At 41.1% G+C, this 16,419-nt stretch overlaps 1 protein-coding gene across 6 annotated transcripts in view; it reads left to right on the forward strand.

Annotated features, from left to right (window-relative positions):
- LOC147111092 (ERC protein 2) overlaps window positions 1-16,419 on the forward strand; it is an 885,067-nt gene that overhangs the window by 574,761 nt on the left and 293,887 nt on the right. For all 6 annotated transcript variants that reach the window (XM_086001631.1, XM_086001634.1, XM_086001633.1 and 3 more), the window contains one exon: window positions 13,431-13,566. In XM_086001631.1, coding sequence (XP_085857757.1) covers window positions 13,431-13,566 — 136 coding nt within the window. The remainder of the gene's footprint in view (window positions 1-13,430; window positions 13,567-16,419) is intronic.

Genomic DNA, 16,419 nt, shown 5'->3' on the forward strand with positions numbered 1-16,419 from the left:
AATCCCAATACACTGCCTACACTTCCATGTCTTTATTAATCAGTTAATGTATTTATTTGTTGGTTAGCTGTAGTTTATTTCTTGAACTAATTGTTCACATGGGTTCTAGACTTATTGAATAGGTGGATTTAGCTTGATGTTGAATAGAATCATCGAATAGTATAGTACAGAGGGAGGCCCTTTGGCCCATTTAGTCTGCGCCGGCTCTTTCTGAAGAGCAATCCAGTTAGTCCCACTCCCCCACTCTTTCCCCATATCCCTGCAATTTTTTCTCCTTCAAGTATTTATCCAATTCCCTTTTGAAGGCTACAATTGAATACGTATCCACCACCCTATCAGGCAGTGCATTCCAATCCTAACCACTCATTGCATAAAGAGGTTTTTCCTCGTGTTGCAAATTAGTAATTAGTTACTGTGATTAATTACTTAGCTATTTATGCGTCTTTAAATGCAGTTAGAATTTAATCACTTGGCTCATTTTCCTTTGACTTGCACTTACTTGCACTAATATTAAATCCTTACCAACTGAAGCTTAACACTAACCACTAAAGATACTAAACGCACAAAGGGATATCTAGATACTTACCTTCATACTTGTCTTAATTTCCTCTGTGTCTGCCGCTCCTCTCTCTTGATTATGACATCTCTTTTTCTATTTTGTCCAGTGTGACTATTTACTTAGCTACTGTTGCCCCTTGGTTTTAAATTACTTGGCACCTCCTTCCCCCTCAGCATCAAATTCCCGTGCCACTCCGTTTGGTAGATTCTCCCAGCTCTGTGCCGCACAGCTGAATATTCTTCAACAGATATATTTGACATATTTTAAATAAATCCTTCAGTAATTTTGTTTTGGATCTGCTAAATAATGAATTGAAGTTTAAACAAATCTATGTTTAAAGGGGGAAAAAATGACCTGTATTTTATTATGAACACAGGATGCAGTGACAAATCACATTGAGATGCACTGGGCCAGAAATGCGGGTGCAACCCCCGACCTGCACTTACCTAGCGCGCCGGCCGTTGTGCTGTGGGCCCGCGTGGAATTCTGATCCTGGGCCGCCTCCAACTGCCGGCGCGCAGTGCTTGCGTATCCCAGGGGCGCAGTTAGTTCGAAGAGTCCCCTGGAATCACATGGGCCATAGAGAGCCAATCGTAGCGGGGAATCTCTATTCATAGATTTGACAGGAAGACCTGTCAAATCTATGAAATAGAGATCGGCCCCAAAACATAACTAAAACTTCAAATACATTTTTTTTTTAATCACATTTTTAAAATAACTATAAATTACATGAAATAACTATTTTAAACAATAATTTAAATTTTTGAAAAAATTAATTACAGTTTTTAACAGGGCTAAATATAAACTTACCTTTCTTTAAAGTATTTAAAAATAATAAACCTGTGGAAAAAATGTTTTAATTTTACTTAATTCACCACTTACCTTGTTAAAAGCAGGCCTTGCGACTGCTTTTTAAAAGCGTAGCTGCTGGAGACACCCTCCCGGAGAAACCTGTAAAAAAAAAAAGAGGAAGTTCCAGGCGTACACGCTGCCTCTCCGGCGCACGCGTTCGACCTGTGAACCCCTTCTTTCAAGTGAACGGAAGTTCCGGTTTCCCGCGCATGCGCAGTGCATGCACGAAACTGGCACTTTCGTTGGCCCTACGAGTGAATACCCAGCGCGTACTCACCCGTGGGGACCCGAATTTCTGGCCCCATATAATGTCAGTTTGCACATAATATCCTTGTGACAAACATGACACAGCTTTGCTGCATTCTCAAATGGTACGAAACAGCCCTTTAAGTTTGAATTTGTTTGATTGCGCAAAATGTCAATGTGAAAACAAATACATTGTTGCACCCAGGTACATTTGAACAGCTATCACCTTTTTCTTACTGCTGCATGCTTGGTAGATTGTTGCAAACATTTAGCACTTTTTGAGTAAGGAAGTTCTTTGTAATATACCTGTGTTTAAATTTTCTTTTCACCCAATTTAAATTCATGTCCTTTGGCCCTACCTTTTATTTCTGGCATTGTGACCAGAATTTAATACAATACTCCAAGTGAGGACTGGCAAATGCAAAGCATAACCTCTAAGCAATTGTACCCTGCTGTTTTGCTTTACAACCCAGCGTTCTATTTACATTTTTAATCACACAGCCACTTTTGCTGGACAATGAAATTGATATTTGCACACTGTGTCTTCCAGGTCCCTTTCCAAGTCTCCCTCTTCTTCATTTATTGTATACTTATTACGTTTTTAAAAATCATTTTGTTAACTCTAGATTTTTTTGGCTTCTTTGTCTCAGACTGCTGTCTTTAGCTGCCTGTTCCCCAGAGAATGTTTTCATTTTCCGAGATATCGAGGTAGGCATGCCCAGGGATTGAACAGCAAGCCGCCTTCTGTTTGTCACCTGCTGCTTTTTATTTAATGATCTTCCTTGTGGTGGTAAAATAACTCTACACTGGACTTTGACTTGGGTTTTAATGCCAAATAAGTTTAATTAATAGTAAAGGAACAAGTAGTGAATAGTAGTAACACAAATTTTTATAATAATTAGTAAGCTCTTACAGTGACGTAGCAGTAGAAAATAGATATTTTGTAACTGCTGCTCTAAAATAAGCAATATTCTTGCATAGCGGTTTGTTTCTTTTTCTTACGGGCTATGAAAGCTATCTCCCCAGACTATCTCTTCTGAGCTGAGGCTTCAAACAGACTGTCTGATGTGAACAAGACAGGGTAGATGCAGGGAGGTTGTTTCCCCTGGCTGGGGAGTCTAGAATGAGGGATCACAGTCTCAGAATAAGGGGTCAGCCATTTAGGACTGAGCTGAGGAGAAATTTCTTCACTCAAAAGGTTGTGAATCTTTGGAATTCTCTACAACAGAGGGCTGTGGATGTTCAGTCGTTGCGTATACTCAAGACAGAGATCGATAGATTTTTGGAAATTAAGGGAATTAAGGGATATGGGGATAGTGCGGGAAGGTGGAGTCGGGATAGAAGATCAGCCATGATCTTATTGAATGGCGGAGCAGGCTCGAAGGGCCATATGGCCTACTCCAGCTCCTATTTCCTCTGTTCTTATGTTCATAAATACCTTCAAAAAAGTGGCTGGGACCATGCAGATTTAAATAACTTAAATTCAAAGAAGCTGCCAAACACACAACATACAGATGTTTGTGTTTGAATTGAATGATTAGGCCCCTCCTTTGGATATCAGGAACAGACTAAAATTTGTATCAATTGCATCAGGTTATGGTGGGACATGATTTCTATGACTGAAGCTGGTTTTGATCTCTTGTGTACTGTAGGAGAACTAATGAAACCAATACCATGATCATTCTTCAACAAAAATGCTTCATCTTTGTCATACTGTGCTGTACTTTCTTGATCTATGTGCAATACTTAGTATTTATCATTGTTAAATTTCATTTGGCATTTGTCTGCCCAGTGGCATAGCTGATCTAAATCCATAGCTGTATTTCCTATTCCACCACACTTCCTATTTTAGAGTAGTTGGCATATTGGTTAAGCTTATAATTAGTTTTGGTGTCAGTTCATTGATATAGTTTAGAAATAATAGGGACCAAGCATTGTCCCTGTGGATGTCGAGTCAACTTTGCCCCCAGTCTGATATAATCTCTCTCATTAGTATTATTTCCTTTTTACACCAAGTTAATTCTCAACTAAATTAGCAATCCGTTTTTTTTTCAGAAATCCTCCTTATGATAGCTAGCAGTTTGTTCTTTAAATCCATCAGCATTGAGATTCCATATGTATAACAAACGGTACATACTTGACATTAATGTATTTATGCTATTAAGCTCCCACTAAATAATGGAAATGGATTTTCTTATTGTGTGTGGATCATTTGTCTTTTCTGGGCAAAGTATACATTGGTTTAAAGGAAATGCTATTGGTGTCCTTGTAGTTTTCTGACTGCTTTAGAAACCTGTCTGCCTCCTAGAAGTACTGTCAGCATCTCCATGGATGCTTAGTAGGACATTGAATCAGAGCAACAACACCCACAAGCCAAGTTCCTGATGTCAGCAGTGCCACTGGCAGGTGCCAAGTGAAGGACAGGTCCTGCTCCAGAGCGAAGGGGAAGAATAGGAGTGCAAGTTGCTTTGGACTATTTTAGCACCTTTCTAACCTGCTAAAGTTTTAATCAGCAAAATGCAGCACTTGAGAGACATGTAAACCCACTTTAAAACTGAAACAAAAGAAATGTTGCAAAATATCATCTCTGAACTAGTTGATCTTCTATGGCATTGCACATGGCGAGTTACGACCAAGTGTAGTCTTCAAGCGAAGCAGGGTTCGATGTCAGGATAATTGGTCCAGGGCGCGCAGATGCAATTCAGTCCCTATTTCAGTCATACATTATGTCCTTATTTTAATATTTCCATCATAAATTCCTATAACCACGCTTATAATGGAAAGTTACACAAACTTGTCACACCGTTATTACACCCTCCTGCCAGTGTAGAATTTACAATGGAAAAAGTTTACAGGAAGTGTGTGCAGACTTTTAATATATTACTAATTGATATCCTGTGGTGTTGCACACGGTAAGTCAGAGAATATAGTCTCTCTCTCACCTGTTTCTGCTGTCTTCATGTTGCTATTTTACTCTCTGTCTCTCCTTCTCTGGTTCTGTCAGGTTCTTTTTCTTCTCTGCTTCTCTTCCCTGACCTGTTTTTACTTCTCTCTTTTCTTTTGGGTCGTGGTGGTATAGCGGGGAACGGAGCCATCATCAGCTGTGGGTTGCATTAGGGATGGGAGAAAATGTGGTTCTCAGCAGATTTCTTCCCATCTTTCTCCACCACCCCCAATCACAAGTGCTCCACCCCCCCCCCACCTCTAGCTCCCATTTTAACCACTACCTGTTCACGTTCCCGCTACCCATTCTCATTCCTACCACACCCTCATCCCATCACTATCCCTTCCTCTTTGAACTAGCTACTAGCTGCTTAATCCGTTTATCCGAAATAACAACAGAAAATGCTGGAAATACTCAGCAGGCCAGGCAGCATCCGTGGAGAGAGAAACAGAGTTAACGTTTCAGGTCTGGGACCCTTCAGCCCTGAAACGTTAACTCTGTTTCTCTCTCCACGGATGCTGCCTGGCCTGCTGAGTATTTCCAGCATTTTCTGTTGTTATTTCAGATTTCCAGCATCTGCAGTATTTTGCTATTGTAATCCATTTATCGACTCCTCCACCCTTTTATCCCCCCCTTCCCCCTTGTCATTCACCTTGCCCATAAGCTTCCACCCACTTATTCTCCCCAAGGGTGGCTGGTGAGTGGCCTTAGACCCGCTTCTCCCACCCCTCTTCCCATTTTTCCCTCGGAGGTTTTGTTTGCTGTCACATTTCAACTTAAAAAAAATCAAATTAGAATAGGAAAAAAAAATCAAATTAGAATAGGAAAAGAAACTGCCTAAAATAAAAACAGAAAATGCAGCAAATTCTCAGTAGGTCAGGCAGCATCTGTGGAGCGAGAAACAGAGTTAACGTTTCAGGTCGTGTTCTGATGAAAGGTCATTGACCTGAAACATTAACTCTGTTTCCCTCTCCACAGATGCTGCCTGACCTGCTGAATATTTACAGCATTTTCTGTTTTTATTTCAGCTTTCCAGCATCTGCAGTATTTTGCTTTTGTAAAAGAAACTGCCTGTTTTCCCTGTGTGTGTGTGTTTGTGCGCGTGTGTGTGTTTGTGCGCGTGTGTGTGTGTGTGCGCGTGTGTGTGTGTGTGTGTGTGTGTGTGTGTGTGTGTGTGCGCGCGCGTGTGTGTGTGCGCGTGTGTGTGTGTGTGTGTGTGTGCGCGTGTGTGTGTGCGCGTGTGTGTGTGCGCGCGTGTGTGTGTGCGTGTGTGTGTGCGCGTGTGTGTGTGTGTGTGTGTGCGCGTGTGTGTGCGCGCGTGTGTGTGTTTGTGCGCGTGTGTGCGTGCGCGCGTTTGTGCGTGCGTTTGTGCGCGTGCGCGTGTTTGTGCGTGTGTGTGTGCGCGTGTGCGTGCGTGTGTGTGCGTGCGTGTGTGTGTGTGTCATTTTCACTCTTGCTCTCTCTGTCTCATAGGTGTTGGAAATTACAGCCTCTATCTCACATTATTAACTTTTCTACTTGTGTTTTTAGAATGTTTACATTTTGGTTAAAATCTTATTTTGGACATTAGCCATTTTAGTTATTTGGGATAAAGAATGGCCGAATAAAAAAAATCAGAAAGCATTTTGAGAGAAGTGTGTGAATCCAGTGGCCAGATTATGCAATAAGAGACTGTTTCCATTTTAAATGTGGATGTGGGAATTTATAATGGAAACGGTTGATACAGAAAGTGTGACCAAAATATGTTAACAGGAAGTCAAGTGGGGCAGATAGCAAGTGTTCACAGACATAAGCTATTTAATATATTACAAATAGGTATTTTCAACTAACTTTAAGCAGATCCTGTATCTTAATTTATTTGAATTTTAAACTATATACAAGATATGGAATTACTTGGTAATTAAATGTAAATTTTTCAATCAATAAACCTGCTATTAATGATCTGTGATTTTTGAAAAATAACTTCCTAGTTTTAAAAATATGTTCCCTTTTAATCTTTTTTCTAATTTTTGTCCCTTTTCATGCCACACACCTGCTGTAGGTAAAGGTGGCAGAGCAGAACCTGCTTCCCAAATTCTGCCAATGGTGCTGCAGATCTTGCCACCTGGAGATGTGCGAATGTTTGTGGCTTCTCCACAGTGCCTCTTCAGCAGTGTACTGAGATCAAGAGCTCAGTGGAGGGGAGAAAACAAACCTGTGTCCCACTATTTCATTGTACTGTCAGTGCTCTCTGCCATCATCCTGAACACTCTTTAATGGCACTGTACCTGCACACCAAGGATTTGAAATGTATTTGTTTGTTGCAGTAGGTCCTGAAAGCTGCTGTGGGTCAGAAATGAGCCTTTATCTAGATGATTCTCCCTTCCCCCATTAAAAATAACAGGATATCATAAAAAATACATACCAAAGAGTGATCACAAGGCTGCTGTCTGAACTATGGGTTCAAATGGCAGTTATAAACTGGTTATATTTATTTTGGTTTAATGTCTAAACCTCTTAATTTGATAATTGCTTTGTAATTACTGCAAGGTAAAACATTGCTTTATATATTAAAAAACGATGTAAGCATAATTTTGTGCTTCCATCAGGGTTTTATGTGTTCTTATATAAATTAATATAAAGCTTTTGACCATCAATAAAGACATTCCAGACACATCACAGCTTAAACTAAAACATTCTTCCAAATCAATAAGTTACAGAAAAATGTAACGAACAGGATGTATATGGTCTTTGTTCCACCCTTCGTTTCTGACAATTTTCTTCTCTCATTTCAATATGGGGGGTAAAAAAATAGTTTAAATGTTTATGCTGTTGAAGTTGGATGCATTATTTGCTGTCACCATTGTCTTCCATCATATACCACAACGTCAGAAATGCTAACCCATCGAACTGAAAAATTGCACAGGTCCCTGTTCCTTTATAAAGCTTTTTTGTGTGACACAACATGCTTTATTTTTCTGCGGAGCTTATTGAATGATGATTGACCATGGAAAAGGGGAGGCGGGAGACGGGGGGAAGTGGGTAGGGACAAAATAGTTAATTACAAAATAATAGATGATGTACCAAAATACCTGAGGTATTCTGTGACACTGCCGTGAGAATAGTGAATAGAGGTTAGATGTCTCCACTTTGCAAGTTCCCAATCTTAGTGCCACCCACCACTGATTGCTGTTGAACATTAGCTGGAGGCTGGTTTAAAGTGACCTTGGTGAAAACATAAGAGCAAGTTGCCTGCTGCCCTCTTGCATAGTTGAGGGAAGCCACAAGGACTGCGGAGAAAATGCAGATTTTTCTCTCTGTCTGAAAATTTCTAACTTAAGTACAATAGATCCATCTTGATTATCGCTATTAAGAACTTAAAGAAAGTTTTTTAGGTTGCCTGAAATTTTTTTCTCATTTGTTAGACTTCAGGGCCCCGATTTTCGGCTTGTGTGGGGAATGGTCGGATTTCCCCGAATGTGGGATTTCTGACACACATAAAAAAGAGTCAGCCAGCCCCACGCAATTTTCCCTCAATTGGCCAATTAATTCCCAGCATGTGGGAAGCCTTGCTAATTGTCTAAATCGAGTCAGAAATCCCCACAGTATGATGTCATCATTCGTGGTGCTTTCAAGGTCCATGGCAAGCACTGCATCCTCTGAAGGCTTCCAAATGAACCATACAGGATGGCAGAGGAGCCTGCAGCAGCTGTGGCCAGTGCCAGACCCCGAGCTGCCTTCAAATTTGACGAGGCTTCACTGCAGGCATTATTGGATGGGGTTAGGGCCCACAGGGAGGTCCTCTTCCCTAGGTCAGGGAGGAAGAGGCCTCCCACTGAGATCAATGCTGCATGGATGCAGGTGTCAGCAGATGCCAACTCGCTGGGAGTCACCAGAGGAACCTTGGCATTACATCTGTAACTCCTTCCTTTACTCCCCCACAGTACCATCCAGAGCCCCCGTCCTCACTGTGGAGGAGGAAGAGGCTGTGCAGCCAGACTCCTCAGAGGAAGCTCCAACCTCTGAGGGCACAGCGTCAGCAGAAGTAAGCGCACCCAGCACCAGCGCAGACACTCACATCTCGGGGGGACCTTTGGGACATAGAGTAGTGTTGTCACCTGGTGTTTCACAGCTGACAAGTGAGCCTCAGCAGATTCTGGAGACGGACAGCAGTGGAGAGTCCTCATCGGAGGGCGCAGGGCTCTGCCAGCTCAGCTCAGCTGTGCTGCATCTCGACCCTCTGCCTCTGGGTCCATCCGCAAGAGAAGAGGTGATGGATCTCCATGCACAGATGCAGGAGTCTCTGGCAGGTTTTGTCTCCAGGGTCGCTGCGAGTGTGGAGCGAATGGAGGAGTCCATAGCGACCATGAGCAGAGCCTTTGTGGAGTCATTGGTGCATGAACGCAACACCATGGAAAGGTTGGCAACCTCCATGGAGGAGATAACTCGCCAGCATACGGAAAACATGGTGAGTGCTCATAAGAGAATGACATCTCTTGCGGAGCGTTGGCCATCTGTTGAACAGAGAAACCAGATCTTCATGGAAGTCCTTCTGAATAGGACTGCCAGTGCAGAAACGGGTCCCACTGGCCCCCTAAAGCGCAGCAAGGTGCTCTCAAGCCACTTCCAAGCGCTGGCCCCTTCTGGCTTGTGCAGCTTCAGGTGAATGAGCAGCAGCCTGGTGCTCCTGGTAATCATCCTGCTGTTCCTGGTTCTGCTGCTGCCACCTCTGCTGTTGGAGATCCTCTAATGCCAGGAAGGGAAGGTGCCAAAGGCCTCCCATGCTTCTAGCAGATGCCTCGGTTGAGGAGGTCCTGAGTTAGGGTGGTGAGAGGGGCTTCCCAGGAGCTCACACTGAAGAAGTGTGTGAGGCTCCAACTTTCTGCAGCTGCTCCTAAGGCTTCAAATAGTTCCCCCAAGCCTTGATCAACAAGGTCCTGCAGCCTGCAAATGCTGCCTCTTTAAATATCTTCAGCCCTCAGCGACCTGCTGCTGCTGCAAGCAAGCGAGCCGGCTGTTTTCACGCCAGCTCTCATCGGCGGGGTTCCCCGCAGGCGGGTTTCAGGTGGGGAAAGCCCCAAAGTCTCAACGGCACGGGAAAATCGTCCTTAACAAGGTGATCGTTGGTGATTAGTGCTCCGACGAGCAGTCCCGCCAGCGGTGGGCGGGACTGAAGCGGGGCGCGTGGAAACAGCGGTCCGAAAGTCGGACGGGGCGGGGAATCAGGCAGGGGGGGTCCCGACCCGCTTTTTCCGCGATTTTCGGACCACGGCTGCATGAAAAGCCGCCCGACAGCTGCCCGAAAATCGGGGCCCAGGTGTTGTGGGATAGTGAGAAGGGAAGGTGGTTTTCCAATGGAGGGAGTTCATATTGGGGGGTTCTTTGAAGATATTCCACTTATAGGGGTCAGATTCCTGAGAAAAGTTCAGAGAACGTCCTTGCATGAAAACTAAGAGGGCAAAAGAGTTGTGACTAATTTCTACGTCAGAGCAATAGGGGTGCACCTGGCTACAGCCTCCATACTTCCACGTGTCTATTCCTTACGATATTGTCGCAGTTCAAGCATTGACATTCTGGTCATCCAAATGCTCACATTTGTATTCATCGGTTGTAATAGACTTTTTTAACACAAGTGCCTCTGATGGATTTTAAGAAGCAATATTTATGGCAGGAATCTCTGTCAACAATTCATACTTGTTGGGATTTATGATGAATATGTGTGTTTCTTTTGGGTGAACAGTTAAGTGATGAATGTGTTCTGTGCCAGGCCAGATGGCATGCCAATAAAGTGGAAATAAGCACTTGCAAACCTGGTTCAGGGCTGCCCAGCCCTCCTTGGGACAGACAGTACTTCCACAGTGAATTATGTCAATAAAGACGACAAGGCTTTGTTGAGATACTTTGGAAATTGAGCATGATTTTACTATAGAACCTTAGTTAACTACACCTTCAAATGTTCTAGTAAGTTTATTAGGTTGTTCAGGTAGGATACTGACCATGTAAATAAGCAATGTGTGTTTAAGGGGATTTTGAAGCCTATCTAAGTTATCCTTTTGCAAACCATGGAATGCTAATTTATAAATCAAATTTAGACAAACAATTATAAGAAAATTCTAGTAGTTCACAAATTGAACCATCCAGTGTTTCAAAGTTACACTGTTATTGGTGTTACATGTCTTGAATAAAGCATTAAAGTCTGCAAGATTTTGCATGAAATTTTTTAAAAATTAGCTGGTAATGTATCCACTGAAACTTGAGGTAAAATCTAATTCTAGCTCAAACATGGGTTAATGAACCAACGGGCACTCAGTCGATGGGCATTCTGTGGCATTTGCTGGGCACTTCATTGTGTAGAAAAGCGTTCTGCTGTATGTACAGGAAATTCCTTACAGTCTTGAAGTGCATGGTGAAAGGGAAACCTTTTCCTCAGGTCAACCACACACCAATGATGGCAAGATAGTAAGCTGATTTTTTTTTTAAAGCACTCTTTTTGAAGTTTTCTATCTGAAACCAGAATAATGTTTGTGCCTCATTTAGATGCTATCACTTAAATAGTCCAAAAACTCGTGAGAAAACACTTTCCTTTGAAAATGATTTCATGCACCAACTTACAGTAACAGACCATGCAGCGGATTAAGCAATACGTTGTAATTGTATTTCTGTATCTACTTGTAAAAAGAAAGGTTCCACTTTTTATTTATTCCAATAATTAAATACTTTAATAAATGAGTCTTGTGAATGGTTCAGGTTTAAACCATTGTGTTACATAGCATTTACATTGCTCATTTAAATTTTTTTTTAAATTCCTTCAATTTAGTTAAACCCCCATAATATTGTCAAATGGTTTGTGGTTTCAGGATGGTAGAACTGGTGCATTTAAAAAAAAATAATAATAACTTCAAGTGTAATGTAGAGTTTAGACATTTGACAACTTTGTTCCCTTACTAAGAGCTTTCTTTAAATGTTTGTAGATGCTTCTGTTTGATTATGAGCACTTAAACTTAAATAGCTAAGTACAGCATTTCTTTATTCTGATTCACCATAGATAGCACAAATTTGTTTATTGGAAAATAGTTCTCTAAGTCTGCTTAAAATATGATGACGGTTTGGAAAGAGAGCTATTGTGTAGTCCCTGTATTTTACATTTCTATTTACTGAAAAACGGTATGGAGGGACTTCTGCATGGATCTGCTCCCAGAAGAATATTTTACTTGAAGTGATCCAAACCCAGGAAAAAATTACGATGAAATTATTGGCCCGGAATTTGCAGTCAGCGCGAAGCAACGATGCTCGCCGTTGACCTCGAAGAAAGCTGCCCACAAAGATCTAGCGATCTCTGTGGCGTGAATTTCAGCTCTCCCGACCTTAGTTTGAATCTGACGCCAAATCAAGCGAATCATCAGCGTCCAGCAACAGTGGTGTCATCAGGCTGGCTAAGCAGCCAATCACATTGAAGAATTCTCTCAGACAGCAAACCAGGAAGTAAAATGCACAGATTCTAATTTACTTTTTATAAATTTTACAGAGAGCGAAATAAAGATTCGGACATACACATAGGATTATGGTAGAAGTTGAAATATCATAAACTTAAAAAAAAATATTATTATATTAAAGGCGCTGTAATTCTTATATTAATAGAAAAAATTGACATTCCAGAAATATAACATTCGTTTTTCAGGGCCAGAATGGTTGTCGAGCAATCAATAGACTGTTAAAAACCCAGTTACACCTCTTTCAACAAGGCTTAACCTTTTGAGGGGAGAGGGGATTAACAGTGATATTCCAGCGTATTGGGGGAAGTTTTCATCAGGAACTGTGATTTGAATTGATTGCCATTCTGGGGAGTTTGTCAGCGCAACATGTGGAGGAGCAGGGAATGACTGACCGCAACTTCTGGATTTCCGTGTTTATCTGCACATGCGCTGACTCCAGAAGTTGCTGTCACTTTCAGAGGAGTAATGACAGCAGCCGCTGACAGTTTCGCCATCATTACCACCACACAATCCGGGCCATTATCTTTTGTTGCTGCTGAAGTGACAGCTTTAAAGAGCGGAGTGCTTTTTTTGTTTGTGGTTGGGCAACATAGATATACAAATGGAAACTGCAACTCCGAAATTGCCATGTGCAAACTAGGACGCAGGGCTGATTGTGTTTTTTTTAATATAACGGTGCATATTCACTTAGCACTTAGCGGTATCTTTACATAAGTTTAGTAATGAATCCCCTGTAAAGCCTTTTTAGTCAAACCAACATAGTATTAAAAATTAATGTGGAGGAAAATCCAAATGCTGTCTGCTCACATAGGCAAATACACTAATTCATTCCTCCATTTACAATATTAGAGGACTTTGTCTAATGTGGTGTAAGTAGTGTGAACTCCTATTAAAGGGGAATTAAATTAAAGTTAATGACCCATAATTAAGAATGATCAGCAGCTATTATCATACCTCTGCTAGGATATTCTGTGTTCATTATTTAGAATGGTAAGAATTACAAGTAAACTGTATGTTCTTAAAGGGGGATAGTGCAATTGCATGAGCATTTCTGAAAGAAAATCCCAAATTAATCAATATTGAGCACAAAAATTATAATGCATCACTATTTGAACATGAATATGTCAGTTTACCGGAAGTTCTGGTATGTTCGAGCACTCTTGTTGCCATGTTTGATGCTGAATGTGCAGAAATAGATGCAACGCCCTCTCAAACCAGGCGAAGCAGCTGGTGAACTTCAAATAACAATGTCTGAAATTTTGTGGGTGTGGGGAGGGGGAAAATGTTAAGAATAAAACAAGGTAGCATTTTATCATTGACCCATATTACTTGACTGACTCCTCTTTCAAATTCTCAGACAAGTAAAAGATCAGAATAAAAAAGTGGCCAACCTGAAGCACAAAGAGCAGATGGAGAAGAAGAAAAATGCGCAATTATTGGAGGAAGCTCGCAAACGGGAAGATAACCTGACAGATAACTCGCAGCACATGGAGGTGGGTTGATTGCTCTCTGTCTTGTATAAGACTGTTGGTCAGACTTTTTATTCTCCCCTCCTCATGTCCACTATATATACACACACATCCTTGATTTCAAAATGTAAATTTAAAACCTCAAGATGCATGGACAATATTGTGTATATATGTAAATTAGAGATCTAACATAAGGAAAATAATAATATTTTTATTGTACACACAAATTTATCTAAATTTTAAGTGTTTAAAGCTCACTCAGGACCATTTTATCTTAGGATGCTGATCAAATATATAGCTTAAATGTTCAAAGCATGTTGGGCATTATGAAGAAAGTTAAGCTTCTACTTTGTTTTTCAAAACTTAGATTTCAAGACATTTTTGCATCTGCTTTCTACAAACTGTGAGGAGAAATGACCAATACTTTCTCTGTGTGGTTCAGCAGGCAATAAGACTGAGATGTTCTAGTGACTAGGTCTCCTGTCATCATTTGCTAATCTGATGTTCCCGGGCAGTTGCATACCACAGTGTTCGAGGTGGGAAATATCATTGGATATTGGTGCACACTGGGAGATGGATTCAGGAACACAGTCTTCAAAATAACAAGGAGGTTTAATGCAAGTCTTATGAAGCTAACTTTTCTGTGTCAATAGATAGAATTTAAAAACTATTGAGTAATACTTTGCAGTAAAATTATTCTAAAAGCAAATTAGAAACTATTTTCCAGTGATGGCCTTATCTAGTGCAGTAGAAGAAATGGAAAATCAGAAAGCTGGACATTTGTAATGTTGACTAATGAAACCCTTTACATCGCAGCAGCACAGTTAATGTGGGAGTTCCCTGGATGCTGTGGCTTTACAAGACTTAAATTTGTGATTTGTGATCCAACTCTGCAGAGTGGAAAAGTCCTTTAGACCAATTGGGCCGAATGGCCTGTTTCTGTGCTGTAAATTCTATATATGTTGGTTCCTGAGGCAAAATTAGGCCCATTTGTCATCTGTTTGTATTTGCATTCTGTTTCCTATTGTGAACCCAATTGTAGGTACGAGAGAGAATTTCTATGCCAGTTATAAATGTAAAGTCTATTTAGGAAAGAGGTTCCAAGGACCTTTTCCCACTTTAGCCACTATGAATGCAACCTGGTAAATCATGATCTGGTTGAATGTCAAGCGACGATCAATTTCAATCAACTAGATGAAAACACAGTAGACAAAACTATCCTAGAAAGTTGCAAGATCTGAAGATTATAATACAGGTAGACTATCCTTTATCCAAAAACCTCGGGACCAGCCGTGTTTCGGTTTTCGGAAAATTTCGGATTTCGGAAGGTATTTTATAAGACTGGGAAATTTGTCGGGGGTGGGTCGGCGGGGGTCAGGGTCGTCGGGGTCGGCGGCGGGGGGTCGGCGGGAGTCGGGGTCGGCGGGGGGGTCCACGGGGGGGTCGGCGGGAGTCGGGGTCGGGGTCGTGCGCCACTCTGGTCATGTCGTGCGCATGACTTACGCTGAACGAAAAAACCTTCGGTTTTTAGAGGGTTTCGGTTTTCGGAAGTTTGGATAAAAGGTAGTCTACCTGTATATGTAACATCTGTCATGCTAGAATCATTGCTTTTGTTTCAGAGCTTGATATATTTGCACATTTTTGGTGTGTTATATGTCAAGAAAATTGAAGTGTGTACCTGAATAATGGCTAATTTAAACCTGTGGATTTAAAATGTAGCTGAAATTGTAATATTTTCAGTTTTGACCCTTGATTTACCTGCTTAAGAAGCATTGCTAATATCTGCTCTCCATAATTTGTACCATATGATTAACATCTTTCTTTTCTCCATCCCAAATCAGTCTACTTGTGTTAGCTTGCAGATATTCAACTACTAGACAGTCATGATAGAACTTTAACAGACGTGAGTTTTTCTCCACTGTTTTAAAACATGTCGATCAGACTGCAAGGTTTTCAACACTGGCTTCTCTCTTGAATTTCACACTTTTCATTGCTTGCATTGGCTGTGCTTTTCTGCCTAAACAGTTGCACGCGACAAAAGCAGACAGCTTTAAAATCAGGATGACAAGTTGTGTAATGAATTAACACGAGAGCAAATTTTAAAATGAATTCATATGGCGGCTGTTCTACAGCATCAGAGTTTTTAGCTTGTTTGATTTCTGGCTATCTTAAGAGATTGTCTACGGTTATTTCTAACAGAGTCATGAAAGTTGGCCTCTTTGTTAGATAAGCGCTCCAGGATCTCCATGGATGGTACAGCTGAAAATCAATTTAGTAGGTTTAGCTTAACTAGAATGCAAGGTTAAGGACGAAGGTGAGGACAGGTGTGTCAGACTTTAAACTTCTCTTGCAGAAACTATTCATCACATATTCATCCCCTTTAGTCAAATTTTGCTTTATAAGGATTTAGAAACCAACCTCAGCATCTTTTCTATAAAGGGATATTTTTCTGCCTTGTCACGTGATATGTGGAGGTAAACCTAGTCCCTAACATCCCATCTTAAACCAATGAAGAAAAATTAGACCAACATCTATAAATGATTAATATGCAATGGAATATAGTTCACTGTGGCCACATTTTAAATCAATCGCAGTGTTTAAAACCAATTGGCCTTTATCTGCTTTACTAACTAAAGTATTAATATATTTCAGGATTGTTAACTCGGATGAGTTTGTATGCATTTGTCTTCGCTTGACCAGTGGGGGTTCTATTAAGTAGTGGATAAATTCCATATGTGCTGCTGAAATGTGTTTTGAACTACAGCCAAAGTTTTAAAGCTATGTTCAGGAGAAAAACTGTACCATTGTTGAAAGAATTTAATTTGAAGAAATCTGCAGCTGAGGGGAAAACTCAGGAAGGTTATAAAAGCCAAGTTT

The sequence above is a fragment of the Somniosus microcephalus genome, chromosome 11 (genome assembly GCF_052327205.1).
Source record: "Somniosus microcephalus isolate GS21.2 chromosome 11, FLI_Smic_1.0, whole genome shotgun sequence".
In the NCBI taxonomy this organism is placed as follows: Eukaryota; Metazoa; Chordata; class Chondrichthyes; order Squaliformes; family Somniosidae; genus Somniosus; species Somniosus microcephalus.